The sequence below is a fragment of the Oryza brachyantha genome, chromosome 3 (assembly GCF_000231095.2).
Source record: "Oryza brachyantha chromosome 3, ObraRS2, whole genome shotgun sequence".
In the NCBI taxonomy this organism is placed as follows: domain Eukaryota; kingdom Viridiplantae; phylum Streptophyta; class Magnoliopsida; order Poales; family Poaceae; genus Oryza; species Oryza brachyantha.
This window is the reverse complement of record NC_023165.2, coordinates 20,447,870-20,463,959: the sequence shown is the minus strand read 5'-3', so window position 1 is coordinate 20,463,959 and position 16,090 is coordinate 20,447,870. Positions and strand designations below refer to the sequence as shown.

Sequence of the window (16,090 nt, the reverse complement as noted above, 5' to 3'; positions counted from 1 at the left end):
AATGATGAGCAGAGTGCAGTGAAGCCCATTTGAGTTGATGGAATAATAAAGCTGTGAGCTTATCATTGTTGGATATAGGACTCGAAGCCGATCGATAGAATCGACGAGAGGTACAAGCTAACTAGCTAGCTAAGAGCAAGTAATAAGGACAAGTGTGTTAGACTGTTAACTGGAGTAGTAAGGATGTCACCTAGAATTGAGTGTCTAGGTGAAGGAGAGAAGTATGGAGTATATAAGTTAGCTACTAGCTGTATACGAGCTCTAAAATAATAAGGTTCTACTCTCAATACATCGATATATATAAATGCATGATTAAAAATATATTAATAAAATATATCTCTTATTTATTATGACAATAGCTAACTATTATATGCTCTATGATATAACATATGTATATGGCCGGATAGTTAGCTATACTATTAAACTTGCTGTAAAAGAGTGAATGTTTGGTCTTTTCCAGAAAAAGTCAAACGACATATTTATAAATATAAAATAATTTATTAATAAAATTTATATATATATGTGTGTTTTCTTATCATCTAAAAGCCCAGGCAAAAAAACCACAATAAAAAACTCAAAATCTACTATAAATTTATAAATTTAAGATTAAAAGTTTAAATTGCGAATACTTTGTAAAGGTAGTTCTAGTCAAATTCGGAGAGGACTGGGAAGTGAACTGGCAGAGAAGAAGCAGACATGCGTAAAGGTCGGGTGGGCCTCGGGGGGCTTGAATGATTGATAGATGAGACGACGACATCCCAATAGGGGCAGCCATGCCCATGCACCGGCAACCTTTTTCTCAACAGTGGCTTGGCGCAGTATATATACGTCCAACGGCAGTGTACATGCGTGTGCACCACGAGCAGCAACAGCTCAGCTCTGGACCCCCCCTGCCCGGAGAACAGGAGAGGACCAGCCTCAGCAGGGGAAGCAGCTATAGCTTGCCCCCTTTATTCACTTCTGAGTCCTACGATAAATTTAATTTAGACATATATATTTATCCATAGATTAATATAAATCATATAAGAAAGTCTTATATATTTGGTTTGGTTTGGTTCGCTATATATAACCTGCTGTAGCATGTCCCGAGTGCTCTTTTGCCTTTTGGGGTTAGGAGAGGCAAACACTATATTTATAAATAAGAAATAGTTTATGAGGTATATATATGTTCTTAATTACCGATGTAAAAGAATAGACTAAAAAACCAACTATGATAAAAAAATCCCAAAATCAATTTCAAATTTAAAGTCAAAAATTTAAATTTTAACTTATAAACATAAGTAAGAGCGAAAAGATAAGGTTAACAATATTTACATGGAACATTTTCTTAAGGTCAATTCTGATCTCAAGCTAAATCGGCTTATAATATGGCACGGAGGAAGTAGCCAGCTGCCGAGCGCATACCGCATATTGGATCGGATGCTACGTCCCACGCCACGAAGCCTGATCAACACAAAACTTCTCTAGGCAGTCAGGTCATCTTCCTATGCCAACATGTCGTGCAAGTCGAAGTCTAGCCACAACGTACGATCGATGAGTTGAGAAGGGTGAGAGATCGGCACCACTCGTTAGTCAGGGAGAGATCGAGGAGGGGGCCAACAACCTCTCAACTACAGTCAAAAGATGAGGAGGGAGGACATGTTTGTCGACGAGAGAGAGAGGAGAGCGGGTACACTGCATGAAAGAGAAGTAGGTGAGACAGAAGATGAGGGAGAATCTCTCTCTCTCTGCTAATGCCTAAGCTAGCTTTTTAGAGAGAAGGAAGCAATATCTACAATGAGAGCTAGGAGAAGGGTTTTTTTTTTTGCGTCGTCGGTTTTTCAAACCAGCACCTATAACATGGTATTAAGTTTAAAAAAACATGGTATAAATTCTATTTTCCAAATTAAACCACCGATAGCAGTATAATATACACACACCTGATAATTCTTTAATAAACCAACGCGTATAATAATATATCATCACAATATATATACGTCGATTTCAGCAATAATCCTGTGAAGTGTTTTGGTCCCTCCATGGTGGGCTCGCGCGCTAGCTGGATCTGTCGATCACATGTCGATCACATGCGTACGTACGTTGCGGCGGCCGCGTGCCGCGTCGTCGATCTGGAAGCAGGGAATGCAAGCCTGCAAAAAATATGTAAATATACCTGCGGCGGCAAAGGCAAAGAGAATATTATCTAGCTGTGTCCTTCCGTGGTCCATCATGGATTGTCCATGGATCCGTCCTTTCTCTCTTTATTTGGTGTAATTATTTGGGTTCTTATTAAATGCCAAACAATATAATTGTAAAAAAAAATAATTTACAAATAAAACTTTTATATACATATTCTTAGTGATATAAAAGTCAATGCTGAAAAATAAATTAACTTCGATGAAAAAACTCAAAATCAACTTCATATTAAAAATTAAAATTTTAAATTTTAGCATATAAATAAAAGCAATAGCAAAAAGTCAGAGGTGTATATATTTCTTTTCCTCCTCTTGCTTCCTTGGATTCATCGGTGTGCTTTGATTGGTTGTGACTTGTCAAGTTCGATCGCTTTGTGATTTGTGAAGTTCTAGTCAAGAGTACTACAGTGCAATCCAGGAGACCACGTCACAACACGAGATGGGTGCATGGTCTGTGACACAGCGAGGGGTGATGTTTCTACGTATTTATATAGCATCAATGCCCAATAGTGTTTGTCGCAAGAATGCCCTTTATTCCTCTATATGGAGAAGAAAATAATCAACCTCCTAACTATTTCAAGATCAAGTTTAAATTACATCGTACGTTAAGTACCAAATACTTACCCATTTCTTTTAACTAGCTAGACAAATTACAACCACCACCCCTCCTTCCAAAAAAAACCAATGTTTTGGGTGGTTGGACTGAGCTGGCATATGTACTTGATAATCCCATTATCAAAAAAGAAAAGAACATCATAAGACCTAAATGTCATCGACCTCCCCTCTCTCTCATCTATCTATCTATCCTTCCTTCCTTCTCTCATTGCTCCGACACATCATAGATAGGATGCTAGAGTACGTAGGCAACCAATGGCCAAGCTCAAGCGGTGCTAGAGGCAACAATTGGAAGCCGAGCTTGACCTTGCTCGATGGGGGCACTGGATGCGCTGACCGTGGTGGAGCTCGAGCTTACTTTGGGAGTGTCGCCCAACAAAGCTCGAACTTGCCTTAGGGAGGGCGTCACAGGTGGCAGGGTTTGATCTCCTAGATGAAGGGGTTGGAGGTGGCCACCAGCAGCGAAAATCAACACCGCACAAAGAACATGCTAGAGGTGGTGGCTAGAAGTGGAGCTCAATCTAGCTTAGAGAAGGTGTCACAGTGGAGCTAGAGCTCCTCTAGGGGTGGGGGATTGGGGTTGGAGAGGACAGGTGGCAACAAGGTTTGATCTCTTCTTGGGGGAGGGGATGCTAGAGGCGACAACCATCAGTTGAGCTCGACCTAGCTTGGGGAGGGCAGCGGTCGAGGTTGAGCTTTCTCTCAGACACTAGAGGCAGTAGTAGGTGACAAAGCTCGAGATCACAAAGGGAGGGCATCAGACCTTAGGTTGGTAGTGGCAACAAACTTCAGAGCTCAAGTCACTAGTGGATCTAATCAGAGCTTGAACCATCATTGTTGTCGTCGATGACATTTGGTAAAGAGGGATAAGATCTAACTAGTGGACCATATCGATTTGAGATATTCTATTGATTGGACCGCCACGTGTATGCCATGTAGGACTAAAACCACTAATTGGATCGTGGGGAAAATCATCCTGTTTAAAAATTTGAGGTGTCACATGCTTAGTATTATACTTTATGAGGGTATTTCAGACTTTTTCAATGAAGATTAGGAATGCCTCACTTTATCTTGAGCTGATGTATAAGATGGAGGGGCATACTAATTGTAGCAAAAGGAGTTCCATATCTAGGGATTAATTGATCTCGTACGTAGCTGGCAAACGAAATTGAGTTATACTAATTCATAGTTGACAGTAGGAAAAATCGGTGAAATTGTTATTTTACAATTCGACCATGTCTCTTTCGTCAACACAAACGACAGCTCTAATTTGGATCCACAATAAGCGACCAGGACATATGCGTACTGCTGCAACCAGCTTGCGTCCTTTATGGCTAATCTTCAGATAAGATGTTATGGGCGTGTTGGAGAGGTTCTTATCCGTCACTAAAGGAGAGGCTGTTTTTCTTAGACGAAAGAGAGGCCCTTATAACTCCACTTGGTCCGTGTAAAAAATAATATTATTCCTTTTCTTAGATTATTGACCCCTAAAGCATTTATTAGCACAGAAAATTTTTTTGGAAGTGGAATTTTATATATAAAAAGATAAATGTAGATTATTACGTAGTATTGGATATTCTCCGTAAGCATAGAATTCAATCTACACATGGAGAAATGATAGCAGCATACTTGACCACGAATTTCCCGCGCAAATACTATTCATGTCTGGTTTGTTATTTCGTTTAATGTGTCTAAATAACGCAAAAGTTAGTAACATGTTTATGAATGCATTACATGGGTAATCATATTACAGTTTATTTTCTAAGAAGAAAGATTACTCCCTCCATTATTTTTTACATGGCATCATTAATTGACTTTCGAATTTACGTTTGACCATTTATCTTATTTTTTTATTAAAATATATAAAATTATAAGTCATATTTATAGTTTCTATAATAATAAATTATATTATAATAAAATAATCAATAGTTATATTTTTTTTAACAAGACGAATAGTCAAACGCGGACTAAAAATCAACAACATCAATTTTTTCGAAAAAATGAGAGGTAACTCACTCGAGAGGGCTAAAATTAGTTATTCCACTAAGTTGACTCATAAACAAGGTTCCCCTCTGTTCTTAGATAATAATTACTATCTTCATTTCATAATGGAAAATGTTTGACTTTTTTTATAACGTCTGACCATTCGTCTTATTTAAAAATTTAGTATTTGTACTACTTTAAAATAAGGTAATGGTGGTGGCAGTGAATCTGCCACCCCACCATCTATCTTTTCTTTACGGACTATCTATGTCTTTTATCGTTAAAAAATAGTCTTTCTATATGTTATTAATATCTTATTTCATCTCTAGAATATAAGTTTACCCCTCCTAAAGAATCAATAAAATATTTGATGTACCATTGTAAAGCATGAGTATTTTGCTAGTAAATATAAAAAATGATAAGTCATGCTTAAAGTTCTTTTGATAATAAAGTAAGTCACAAGTAAAATAAATAATATTTTCATATTTTTTTTGAATAATACAAATGATAAAACATTACAAGCAAAAAAAGTCAAACGTCTTGCATTATGAAACGGAGGAAGTACCACATATATAGTGTATTTAAGACTGAGATCAACTATATATTTTTAATATCAACTATATCTTTTTAATACTACCTAATTAGTTTCTACTGTTTTGGCCACCAAATCAATAATGCTTCCTCATTCTTCTTGATTTCTCTACGCGTTAATGGATGTCACATGCAGTAATCTCTTAACTTGATGTTTAATTTGTCTTTGACCAGCTGTTAAAACCACAACTCTTTTGAAAACGAAGGGAGTACCAGCAAACACAGGCTGCATGCACCCACCTAAACGGACGAAACACCCAACTATTTATCGGCGATTCCTGCAAGAAAACCTGTGGAGCCGGCGCTTACCGATGAGGCGTCGTCGTGTGTGGCTACGCGGACAACCCAACGACCCAGAAAGACAGCCGGCCGCCTCCATCCTAGCGACAGCTCAACTGAGATCGATCCATCCATTGCCATCATTGTACACGCGAACAGAAAAGAAAAAAAAATGCTCTCTCTCTTAGGGCATGCATAAGGACAAGGCTACACATAAGCCACATATACCACTGTGTACGGATCTCTAGGTGGGTCCCACAAAACTGTGCACTTTACTTTTTTTTTACTTTTTCTCTGTTCTCTCCTCTCTCTACTCTCCCCTCTCTGTTTCCTCTCCCTCTCCCTCTCCGATAGCCGGCGGCGGCTCTCCACGACAGCGGCGCACCGGAGCTGGCGCGTGGCGGAGTTCGACGGCGCACCGGAGCACAGCGCGCGGCGGAGGCGGCCCCCGGCGACAAAGTTCGAGGGCTCAGCGTCGCGACGGAGGCGGCCCCTAGCTCAGCTCGGCACATTCCGATGGCTGCGCGGCGGAGCGGCCGCGCGGCGGAGGTGGCCCGAGGGCACGACGACGCGGCGGAGCTAGCACATGGCGGAGGCGGCACGATGGCGTGGCCGCGCGACGGAGGCGACCCGAGGGCACAGCAGCGTGGCGGAGGCTGCTCGAGGGCTCGGCGGCGCGGCAGAGCCGACGCGCCGTGGAGGCGACTCGAGGTCACGACGGCGTGGCGGCAGAGGCGGCCCGAGGGCATGGCGGCGCGGCGGAGTTGGCGCGTGGCGGAGGCGGCTCGAGGGCGCCGCAGCCGTGCGGCAGAGGCGACCCGAGGGCACAGCGGCGCGGCGGCGCTCGGCAGCGCGGCAGAGCTGGCGCGGCGGCGCTCGGCTCGAGGTCACGGTGGCACGGTGGCGTGGCGGTGGTGGAGCTCGTCGGCAGAGGCGGCTCAAGGTCACGGCGTCCCGACGGCGGAGGAGCTCGGTCGCCATGCGCTCTCCCCTCACCTCGCCTCTCTGCACGGTTTGTCTGACATATTCGCCAGCTTTTTGCAAAAGCTTTGACGAGGAGCCCGTCCCTGCAGAAGACGCGAGAAGCTCGGTTGAGGCACGCCATGTCCGAGCTAGAAAGAAATATGGGCTGGAGCTACATGGCATATCATTGCACTGTGTATGGCCTTAGGGCCAGCGCATGGCGCATGCCACATGCCATGCATGCTGCTGATTAATTGCCCGGTCCTCGCTAATTTTCTTATTAGAATACTACTCTCTCCGATTTTTAATGTTGTTGAGTTTTTTATCTATATTTGACTCTTCATCTTATTCAAAAAATTTATATAATTATTGACTATTTGGTTATGATTTGATTTATTACTAAATTAACTTTAAGTGTGATTTATAATTTTGTATATTTTGACAAAAAATTTTAAATAAAACGAATGATCAAACGTAAATAAAGAAAAAGTCAACGGTCTCAGATAAACGGGGAGTAATAATCAAATAGTTAAAACTTTTGTTTGGAGATCGTACCCTTATAGTTATATTTATACTTATAAGCCTTTAAATTTTAAACCTTAAATATTAATTTTGAAGTTTTTTTATCGTTGTTTGTTTTTTAACATTAATTGGCTTTTAGATCGTTAAGAATATATATATATATATATATAAGTTTTATTTATAAATTATATTTTATTTATAAATACGTCGTTTCACTTATTACTCGGACACCCGTTTCATAACTGTACCACAGAAACCGTATTTCCTTAGTGTTAATTTAAACATTTTTCTTTCCGGTTATGCAGAAGCACCCGAGCACAGCACACTCACATCCGTGACCGTGAATACGTCGTCTTATACACGCTTGAAAAGACAACTAGCGAATCTAGCTTTAGTCTCCCAAAATCCATATATTGCACTTAAATTATACTCAGTTTGATATTTCCTATTATTTTACATAATGTTGAAATCAAATTTTTAAAACTTTGGTTATTAAGCTTTTAAAATATTTAGTTTGAAGACACTAAAATAACATGTAGAGAAAAACCTTAAAAGTATTTAAATAAAAATAAAATTTTGATTTATTTATCATATACATTAGAATTATATATCGTAATCAAAGATAGGTTTTGGAGACTACCTTTATAATAATAAAAATTATCAAACTATATGGAGGAGCAGTAGTATTATTACGTATGATGACTATCTAAATATTTCTAAACGTATTGCAAAGTTAAAATACTCTTCTACTGCAGATAAAGAATGCAAGGGCACACAAAGCTGGATGAGTTTCATGGCCGGTAAGACGCGTTTAGTGACAGCTAATTACGCATTCCTCGATACTGTAAGTTAACAGATCAGGATGACTCATCAGGTGGTATCATGCCGACATTGAGAGCTGTTATTTCACTAATTAGTTAATAATTAACTAATTGACAGTGTTGTACAGCAGTTCTAATATGGAGAGTAATTAGTCAACCGGATTCTAGCCAGCTAGCTCTGGTCAATTCGTGCCTCGATTAATTAATTAACAGCAACAAAAAAAAATTCCTTGCTTTGGACTTTGGAGACGCGCCGAGCAGGTACGTGTCAGAAGAGGTCGAACAGCTGGGGCACGTCGGCCGCCTTGCTGCACTGGTGCTGCAGCGCGGCCGCGACGGCCGGCGGCGGCACGACGGGCGGCGACGACGACCGGAGCAGCGCGAAGTTGAGGCCCTTGAAGAAGGCGTGGGACTTGACGTCGGCGGCGCCGCGCCGGGACCCGAGGCGCGACCGGGGGTCCTTGTCCAGCAGCCGCGCGATCAGGTCGCGCGCCGCGGCGTCGTGCGGCGAGGCGGCGGCGGAGGCGGAGGAGGGGAACTCGAGCGGGCGGCGCACGATGTTGCGGAGCGTGGCCTCGTTGGTGGCGCCGACGAACGGGGTGCGGCCGTAGAGCAGCTCGTAGAGGAAGACGCCGTACGCCCACCAGTCCACGCCGGCGCCGTGGCCGCCGCCGCGCGCGACCTCAGGCGCCACGTACTCGTGCGTGCCGACGAACGACGACGACCGCGCGTCCACCGGCTCCGCCACGAACCGCGGCCGCGGCCGCGGCGCGGCGCGGCGCCTCCACCTCCTGAGCCTGAACAGCTGCACCTCCGGGAGGCAGGTCGGCATCACCGTGTCGTCCTCCTCGGCACCGGTCCTCGCCTCCTCGAGCGCCGGCGACGCCGTTGACTCGAGCGACAGGTCGAAGTCGGTGAGCATGATGTGGCCGTCGGCGCGTATGAGCACGTTCTCCGGCTTGAGGTCGCGATACACGATGCCCATCATGTGCAGGTACTCGAGCGCGAGGAGCACCTCGGCGGCGTAGAACCTTGCGGACGCGACGGGGAAGCGGCGGCCGGGCATCCGGTGGCGGAGCGAGTGGAGGTCGCCGCCGGGGCAGAACTCCATGACGATGCAGGAGTAGTCCTGGCCGGCGTCGAAGTCGGCGAACATGGTGGGCAGGAACGGGTGGTCGAGCCGGCGCAGGACCCGCTTCTCCGCGGCGGCGCGGCCCAGCTTGCCCTTCTTGGCGAGCGCGCGGCGGTCGACCACCTTCATGGCGTAGTGGCACGACGACGTGGAGGCGGCGCTCTTCTCCTCGAGGCGGCAGAGGTAGACGGTCCCGATGTCCCCCGCGCCGACGCGGCGGACGAGGGTGAAGTCCCGCGGGCCGAGGGGCGCGGCGGCGGCTCGGATGGGCGCCCAGGCGACGTCGGCCGCGCGGTGCGGGCGCGGCGGGGAGGAGGAGGGCGTCGGCGGGTCGAGCGAGAACGTGGAGGAGCGGCCCGCGACGCTCGCCGTGCTGCTGCTGCTACTACTGACGCTGGAGCTGGGCGTGGCGGCGCCGGCGTCCACGTCGTGGTAGGGCGGCTGGTCGAGCACGGCCACCACGGCCGTGGCGGCGGCGGCGCAGTTGGGAGGCTTGGGCGGGAGGGAAGAGGAGGCGGCGGCCATGACCGGCGATCGATCGAGCAGCAGGCGGTTGGGTGGACAGATAGATCGGCGGGTGGCGTTGGGGGAAGGTGGTGGCGGTTTTTATAGCGCCGGAAAGAGCGCGAGACGGAGGGAGACAGTGGTGAGCACTAGCAGGTAGCAGCCGAGGGGACGTGGATTAATATCGTAACGTGATATTCTCGGTAACATTTTATCATAATATGTAGGTTTTGTGTAGATTAGATACATGTAAGATTTAATAGAATATCACCGAAAATATCATATTGAATCTGAACCGCAGCGAAGGCAGCGTCGCCGCCATGGCTGGCTGGCCACGTGGACCTGCCACGTCGCACGAACGCCCCTCCTCTGCGTCATGGTAACACGGAAGGTTCCTCTGCTCTCAAAGGGAACTATCCGTGGCTCGGTACATGCTAGGAGCACGTACAGAGTTGTGTATTAACGGACGCTCTTAATTATCACATAATTAAATTTAGTGATAACGAAGAAAAGAGAGGAAAGTACCAAGAGAAACTATTATTATGCATGATAATAATTTAGAGTCGACTCTTGATATTTATTAAATGAATTTTGTTGTATAAATACGGATGAACATGAAAGTAGTGTAATAAAAAGTATTTTGTGGTATTACTGAAGAAACCATATCTGATTTTAATTTGCATATTCAATTATAAAATATATTCTTATTACTGACGTGAATCAGACAACAGACCAAAATAAACTTTATCTTTGAACATTGTTAACACCAAAATTTGGTAAATTCCCGTATTGGATTCGGATAAGAAAAGGTGCAATCGCCGATAGAAATTTTATCCGGAAGAGTTCGAATCCGTCAGGAAATCGTGAAGACCAAGGCTTGGCGGCGTAAATTTATCTGTTAATTAGAGTTAGTTAGGATTTTATTTTATCTCTAAGAGATTAGAATCTGATCGGGACTTGTGTGTTTTAGGAGTTAGAGATAGAGTCTGCATAGGACTAGTTTGTTATTTTTTTATCTACTAGGAGTTGTATGTCGTGTTCAACACGGCTTAACCTCAACCCGAGGGTATAAATATGTATGCCCGAGGTCATTGTTTTTACCCACCAATCAATTAGATCAACTTCTTTCGGCACATCGCCACCCTCCTAACCGAGGTTTCAACTCCGACGGAACTTGGCACCTGACGTGGGGCTGCATCGTCTCGATCTCCGACGGAGGGGTAAGTCCTACGTTCCGCCGGGCCACGGTAATCGTTCGACTAAATTAGAACTGTCTCGGTTATGTTCGATCTTCTAATCTAGTTGCGCGATTGCTAGTTATCGTGTCAGTTTCAACTTAGATCACTTTTGTGTTTTGAGTTGATCTGGTCGACCACTTTAGGTTGTCACGCCCGGAGTTTTATCCCAAGCCTAAATCGTAAAAAGAAATCCGTAAATAACAATTGGCTTAATTAACTCAGGAAAAATCCCTCTAAAAGGAATTAATTCAATTAAATCGAGGCTCGCAAATCGACTAACAGGATTTGAATTTAAATTGCAGAAGTATAAAATTTGGCCAAACAAATTAATTTAAAACTCGGCAAAAGTGGGGTTTTCCTTTTTCCCTCCTTTTTCCTTTCTTTTTCCCTTCCTTCTCAAATTGGGCCGAAGTCCAATTTTCCTCCCTTCCTTTTCTTTTTCCTTTTTCTTTTTCCTCTCCTCCTTCCCGGGCCGGCCCAGCCGAGCCGGCCCACCTCTCCCCGCCCGGCCGGCCCAGCCGAGCCGGCCTTCCGCTCCGTCCCCGCGCGCGCGCGCTCCTCCCGCCTGGGCCGCCTCGGCCCAGCTCGCCCGCTCGTCCGCCCGCGCCGCGGCGAAGTCCGTCTCGCCTCCCTCCTCCCCTCGCGCCACTGACAAGTGGGGCCCACCTGTCAGCGACCAGGTTTCGCCAGCGCCCCCGCCTCCGCGTCGCGCCAGCCGAGTCCGCCGCCGCCCCGAGTCCTCCGCCGCGCCGCCGCTGCAACCACCGCCGCAACCGCCGCCGCCGAGTTCGCCGCATCGTCGACTCGGTCTCCACCGGCCGCTCCGCCCTAGCCGGCGCCACCACCTATAAAATCCTCACGCCGCCGCCCCGCCGCCACTTTCTCCTCTCCGCCCGAAGCTCCCCTCCGTCGCCGTCAGCCGCCGATCTTCTTGTCGGCCGTCGGACGTCGCCGCCCACCCGCGTCACCACCGCCGCCTCGTCTTCGCTGATCTCCCGCCGGCCTCCGTCGCTGCCGGTGTGCACCCGAGCGTCGTCGCCGCCCCTTCGTCCCTCCCGCCGCCGTGCTCGTCGTCTCGACGCCGTCGGCCGATCTCGTCACCGCGCGTCGTCAGCCGCCGCGCGTCTGCGTCATCACCGCCGCCTCGCCCTCGCCGACGCGCCGCCTTCTTTGTCGCCGCCGGTGAGCGTTTCTCCTCTCCCTCTCCCGTTTCCCTCATCATCACCCCTGAGCTCACCCCCGCGCCGTCGTCGTTGGACTCCGCCGGTCGCCAGCGGCCCCTGCCAGACCGTCGCCCAGCTCCGCCGTCGTCACGCTGTCCTCGCGCCACCCACGCCTTCCCGCATGGCCGCTTCCCGCGCCCGCCCGCCGTCGCCGTGCCGCTCTGCCGTCGTCCCCGTGCGCCGCGCTCGGTCGCGCGCCACGCGCTGTCGTCGTCGCGCCGTCGTCGCCGTCGCCGCCCGCTTGTCGCCGCCCGACGTCGTCGTCGACGCCGTCGTTGCTGCGCCGTCGCCGCCTCCCCGGCTGAACGCCGCATCTCATCCCCCTCTCCCTCGCGACGCCGTCGCTGAGCTCCCTCCTCCGCTCTGCTCCGCTGCCACCCGATCCCTCGCGCCGTCACTGGGTGTCGTGCGCTGCCGGCGCTCGTCGTCGCCCCTCCACCTGCCGTCTTCGTCCGCGCCGACTCGTCGTCGCCGTTCTCGTCACCACCTTCGCCTCCGCCGACCACCAACCGCCGCTCTGCTGTCGAGCCGTCGCCGGCCGTCACTGTCCCCGCGCCGCCGTCGAGGCCGTCTCTCCTCTCCTCTCTCGCTGCCACTTGGCCGCTCCGCTCCGCCGCCGCTCAGCCACCCTCTCCCTCCGCTCTGCTCCGCCGCCGCTCCGAGCCGCGCCACCCCGCCGCGGTCTCTGCCTCCTCCTCGCCGACGCCGTCGTCGCCCTTCGGTCGCCGGTCGGTGTCGCCGACGTCGACGCCCTCGTGCCGCCGGTCATCGCCATCGCCACCTCCCCTTTCCTCCTCAGCCGTCGCCGTGCCGCCGTGCCGTCGTCGTCGTGCGCCGCGCTCGGGCGCCGCTGCTCGCGCCGCCGACGTCCTCGCTTCCCGGCCGCCGTCGCCAATCGCCGCCGTCCGCCGCATACCCGCCGGTCCGCGCCGCCGTCCGCCGGTCGCCGCCCGCCGCGCCGTCGCGCCGCGAGCCGCGAGCCGCGCGATCTGCTCGCTCCTCTCTGTCCTCTCTCGCTGACGAGTGGGACCCACCCGTCAGTCGTTCCCCGCCAGCCCCTTCCTCTCTCTCCTCCCCGGGCCCGCGTGTCAGCCGCCCATTTCCCCTCTCTCCCACTGACAGGTGGTCCCCACCTGTCAGCCGTCAGTTCCTCTCTCCTCGCTGACGTCAGCAGCCCCATTAATTGCGCAATAATTGATTTAGGACTTTTCTGTTTAGCTAAAAAACCCAGAAAACTTCTAAAATTCATAAGTAATCCATCTAGTCTCCGTTTAGGTCCATTCAAGTTTCATTAAATCCAGAAAAATGCCAAGAATCCATTAAAAATAGTTTCTTTCTCTGTTTCAGTAGTTTTTTAGCCTGTTTTGTTTGTTTTGCCTTGTTTGTCGTAGGTTTTGACCCCGTCGCAGCGCCGTTCGTTCCCGAAGTCGTCGCCGAAGTTCCTCGTGGGTCTAAGCAAGGCAAGTGGCACCCTTCTTTGATCATATTGAACCCATGATTATAAAATCCCCCGCTTTTACATTCAAACATGCATTGTTTTATGCAAATCTATTTATTGTATTTATCTATTGGGCATTTACCTTTATATCCGTTGATTCCCATTTATTATTGTCATCCCAGGGTTAATTTGACTCGAATTAGGGTTAGTCAATGCTTAGCCATGCTTAGTTCAACTAGCTCACCAATTATTATTTAATTATTGTTGCACTTTGGTACACCTTCAATGGTTGTTATCATTATTCATTTCCCGATGTGGTTTAATACAACTAAAATATTGCTTATGGTGGGCTGTGGGTGCATGGTTTTGAGAGTCGTGCCCATGGCAATTAAGGACCGGTTCTCGGGAAACCCTGAAGGTCTTACACGTACTAACCACAAGCCAGAATGGGCAACGGTGAGACTCGTAATCTAGCTTGTCCCTATTCGACGTACCCAGGCAAGGGTAGGCGTGATGGAGTATGGACGGGCAATCGTGGTGTAACGAAAGCTTCTCCTGCTTCCGGATCTACCAAGGCACAAGAGGGGACTGCCCGACTTGGTGTAAAGGAGGGGGTGAAACCTGAAGTGTGGTGCGATTGTCTAGGGAGGGCTGGGTGAAAGGTCTTATCATGGTTTCCGTACTGAGGTATCGTGGTGATACGTTGGGGCATGGTAACATGCTTGGGAGCCATGTCTTGTGGGTAAAGTTGTACACCTCTGCAGAGTAAAACTATTCGAATAGCCGTGCCCGCGGTTATTGGGCGAACCGACAGACTCACTGGGATTAGTTGAACCCCTTTAATAATTTTATTAATCTTGGAACTGGTTTGACCCTGCGCAATGTGGTGTAACGTTGGCAGTGGTTTGGGTCTGTCGCAACGTGGTTTAACGTTGGACAGAGGGTTGACCCTGTCGCTACGTGGTGTAACGTTCGACAGCGGTCTGGGCCTGTTGCAACGTGGTGTAACGTTGGACAGTGGATGATTATTTTAAATGTTTACTTCACTTTTATTTCAGTCTATTTTATTTACTGTTTTGCTAAATTACTGCAGCTTTTGTGCAATTTAACCTTAGTCTATCCTTGTTACCCTATTGCATTCATTATTCTCCCTCTCTTGGGTGTTACTTGTTGAGTACGGTGGTTTGTACTCAGCCTTGCTTACTTTTTTCCCCCACCAGAGCAAGTGCCAGAGCCTGTGTCAGAAGAAGGTTGTTCCGAAGGTTGAGGTAAGGTTCAGTCCGCCGTCGAGAGTGCCTGTGGTGTGGAGCCGTCTTCGCCAGCTGAAGCTGAAGATTAGATGGTCTAGTTTTGTCTTCCTCTTTCCGCTGCATTTCGATAGATACTTGTTTTTATTTGTTTTTAAGACGTGGAACCGTGTATTAATTTGTCATAGTGTGTACTCGGGCTGATGCCTGGACCGAGATTTAATACATGCTATTGTTCAGAAATTTGGTGTAAATTTCTGGGCGTGACATTTAGGTGATCTACGCTGGTTTGATATTCGCTATTTGACATATTCAATCTAGTACTGTCTTGGTTAGGTCCGATCTAGTAGATTGTGTTTGTCAGATGGTTTATATCAGATTGATGAATTTTACTCATTGTTTTATCGGAGTACCAGCCGATAAGTTATCAGTCATCGGCTCATTGGCTTGATAGCAATCTAGATCTGTTTAATATCTATGGTGACATTGCTAGGTTTAATCTTGAACTGTCTCGGTTGGGTCCGATCTTCTATGATTATTCTTAGCAATCTGGGCTAAGTATTTATAGATCTAGGTTGTTTGTCCGCCGTCTATAGCCAATGATTTTTACTGATCTACATGCTTATCATATTTACATCAATAGAGTAGCCGATCACTTTACTGCATTATTTCTATACCAATCGGCTTGATTTAGTTAGATCGACAGTCATTTATGTTGCATCGGCTTATGAGAATTACATGGGAGTTGGGTTTAGCCGATCGTAACACATGATTCATTGCTTATTCCAAGTAATTCGTCTGTTTATTTATTAGCTTTATCGATCTTCATGTTTCCTATAATCATATCATGCTCGACTGCATATTGTCTTGGTTAAGTCCAATCTCTGTATGTCTAGTTCGATCTGGTTATAGGAGCACGTCCGATTGACTAAGATTAATAGGTAACTTGGCGGATCGCATTGGACTAATATTTACTTTAAGTCTATTTCTAGTGGGTTTCTAGCCAATCCAAGCTTTTACAGCCAATTGTTTATTCTATCGGCTAAACGATGTTGCATTAGTATCCGGTCGGCTGGATATTTAGTCACCTATCGGCTTGATAGCCGATCGGTTTGTTTTACTGTTCATCTTGTCAGTTGCAGGATCAAACTGACTGGCACGCCCGCGCATTCTAAGAATTTAGGTCCTGCACTGGAGTAGTCTAAGATTGACTCCTAGGCCTTCGTGTATGACACGTCGGATCGTATTTTCGACATCAACAAACATGCCCTAAGAGACCAGGAAGGTAAATTACGGTAGAAATTTTACATATAATTTATTTTTTATCATTAGTAAGATATATGAAGTTTACATTAGGATG

General features: G+C 47.7%; 1 protein-coding gene across 1 annotated transcript; it reads right to left on the bottom strand.

Moving 5' to 3' along the window:
• Positions 1-8,030: 8,030 nt before the first annotated feature.
• Positions 8,031-9,709, bottom strand: LOC121053903 (protein kinase PINOID-like). Its single transcript, XM_040522403.1, has one exon. It carries the CDS (start codon positions 9,603-9,605, stop codon positions 8,217-8,219), a length of 1,389 nt encoding a protein of 462 aa, XP_040378337.1. The 5' UTR covers positions 9,606-9,709; the 3' UTR covers positions 8,031-8,216.
• Between the last annotated feature and the right edge of the window lie 6,381 nt (positions 9,710-16,090).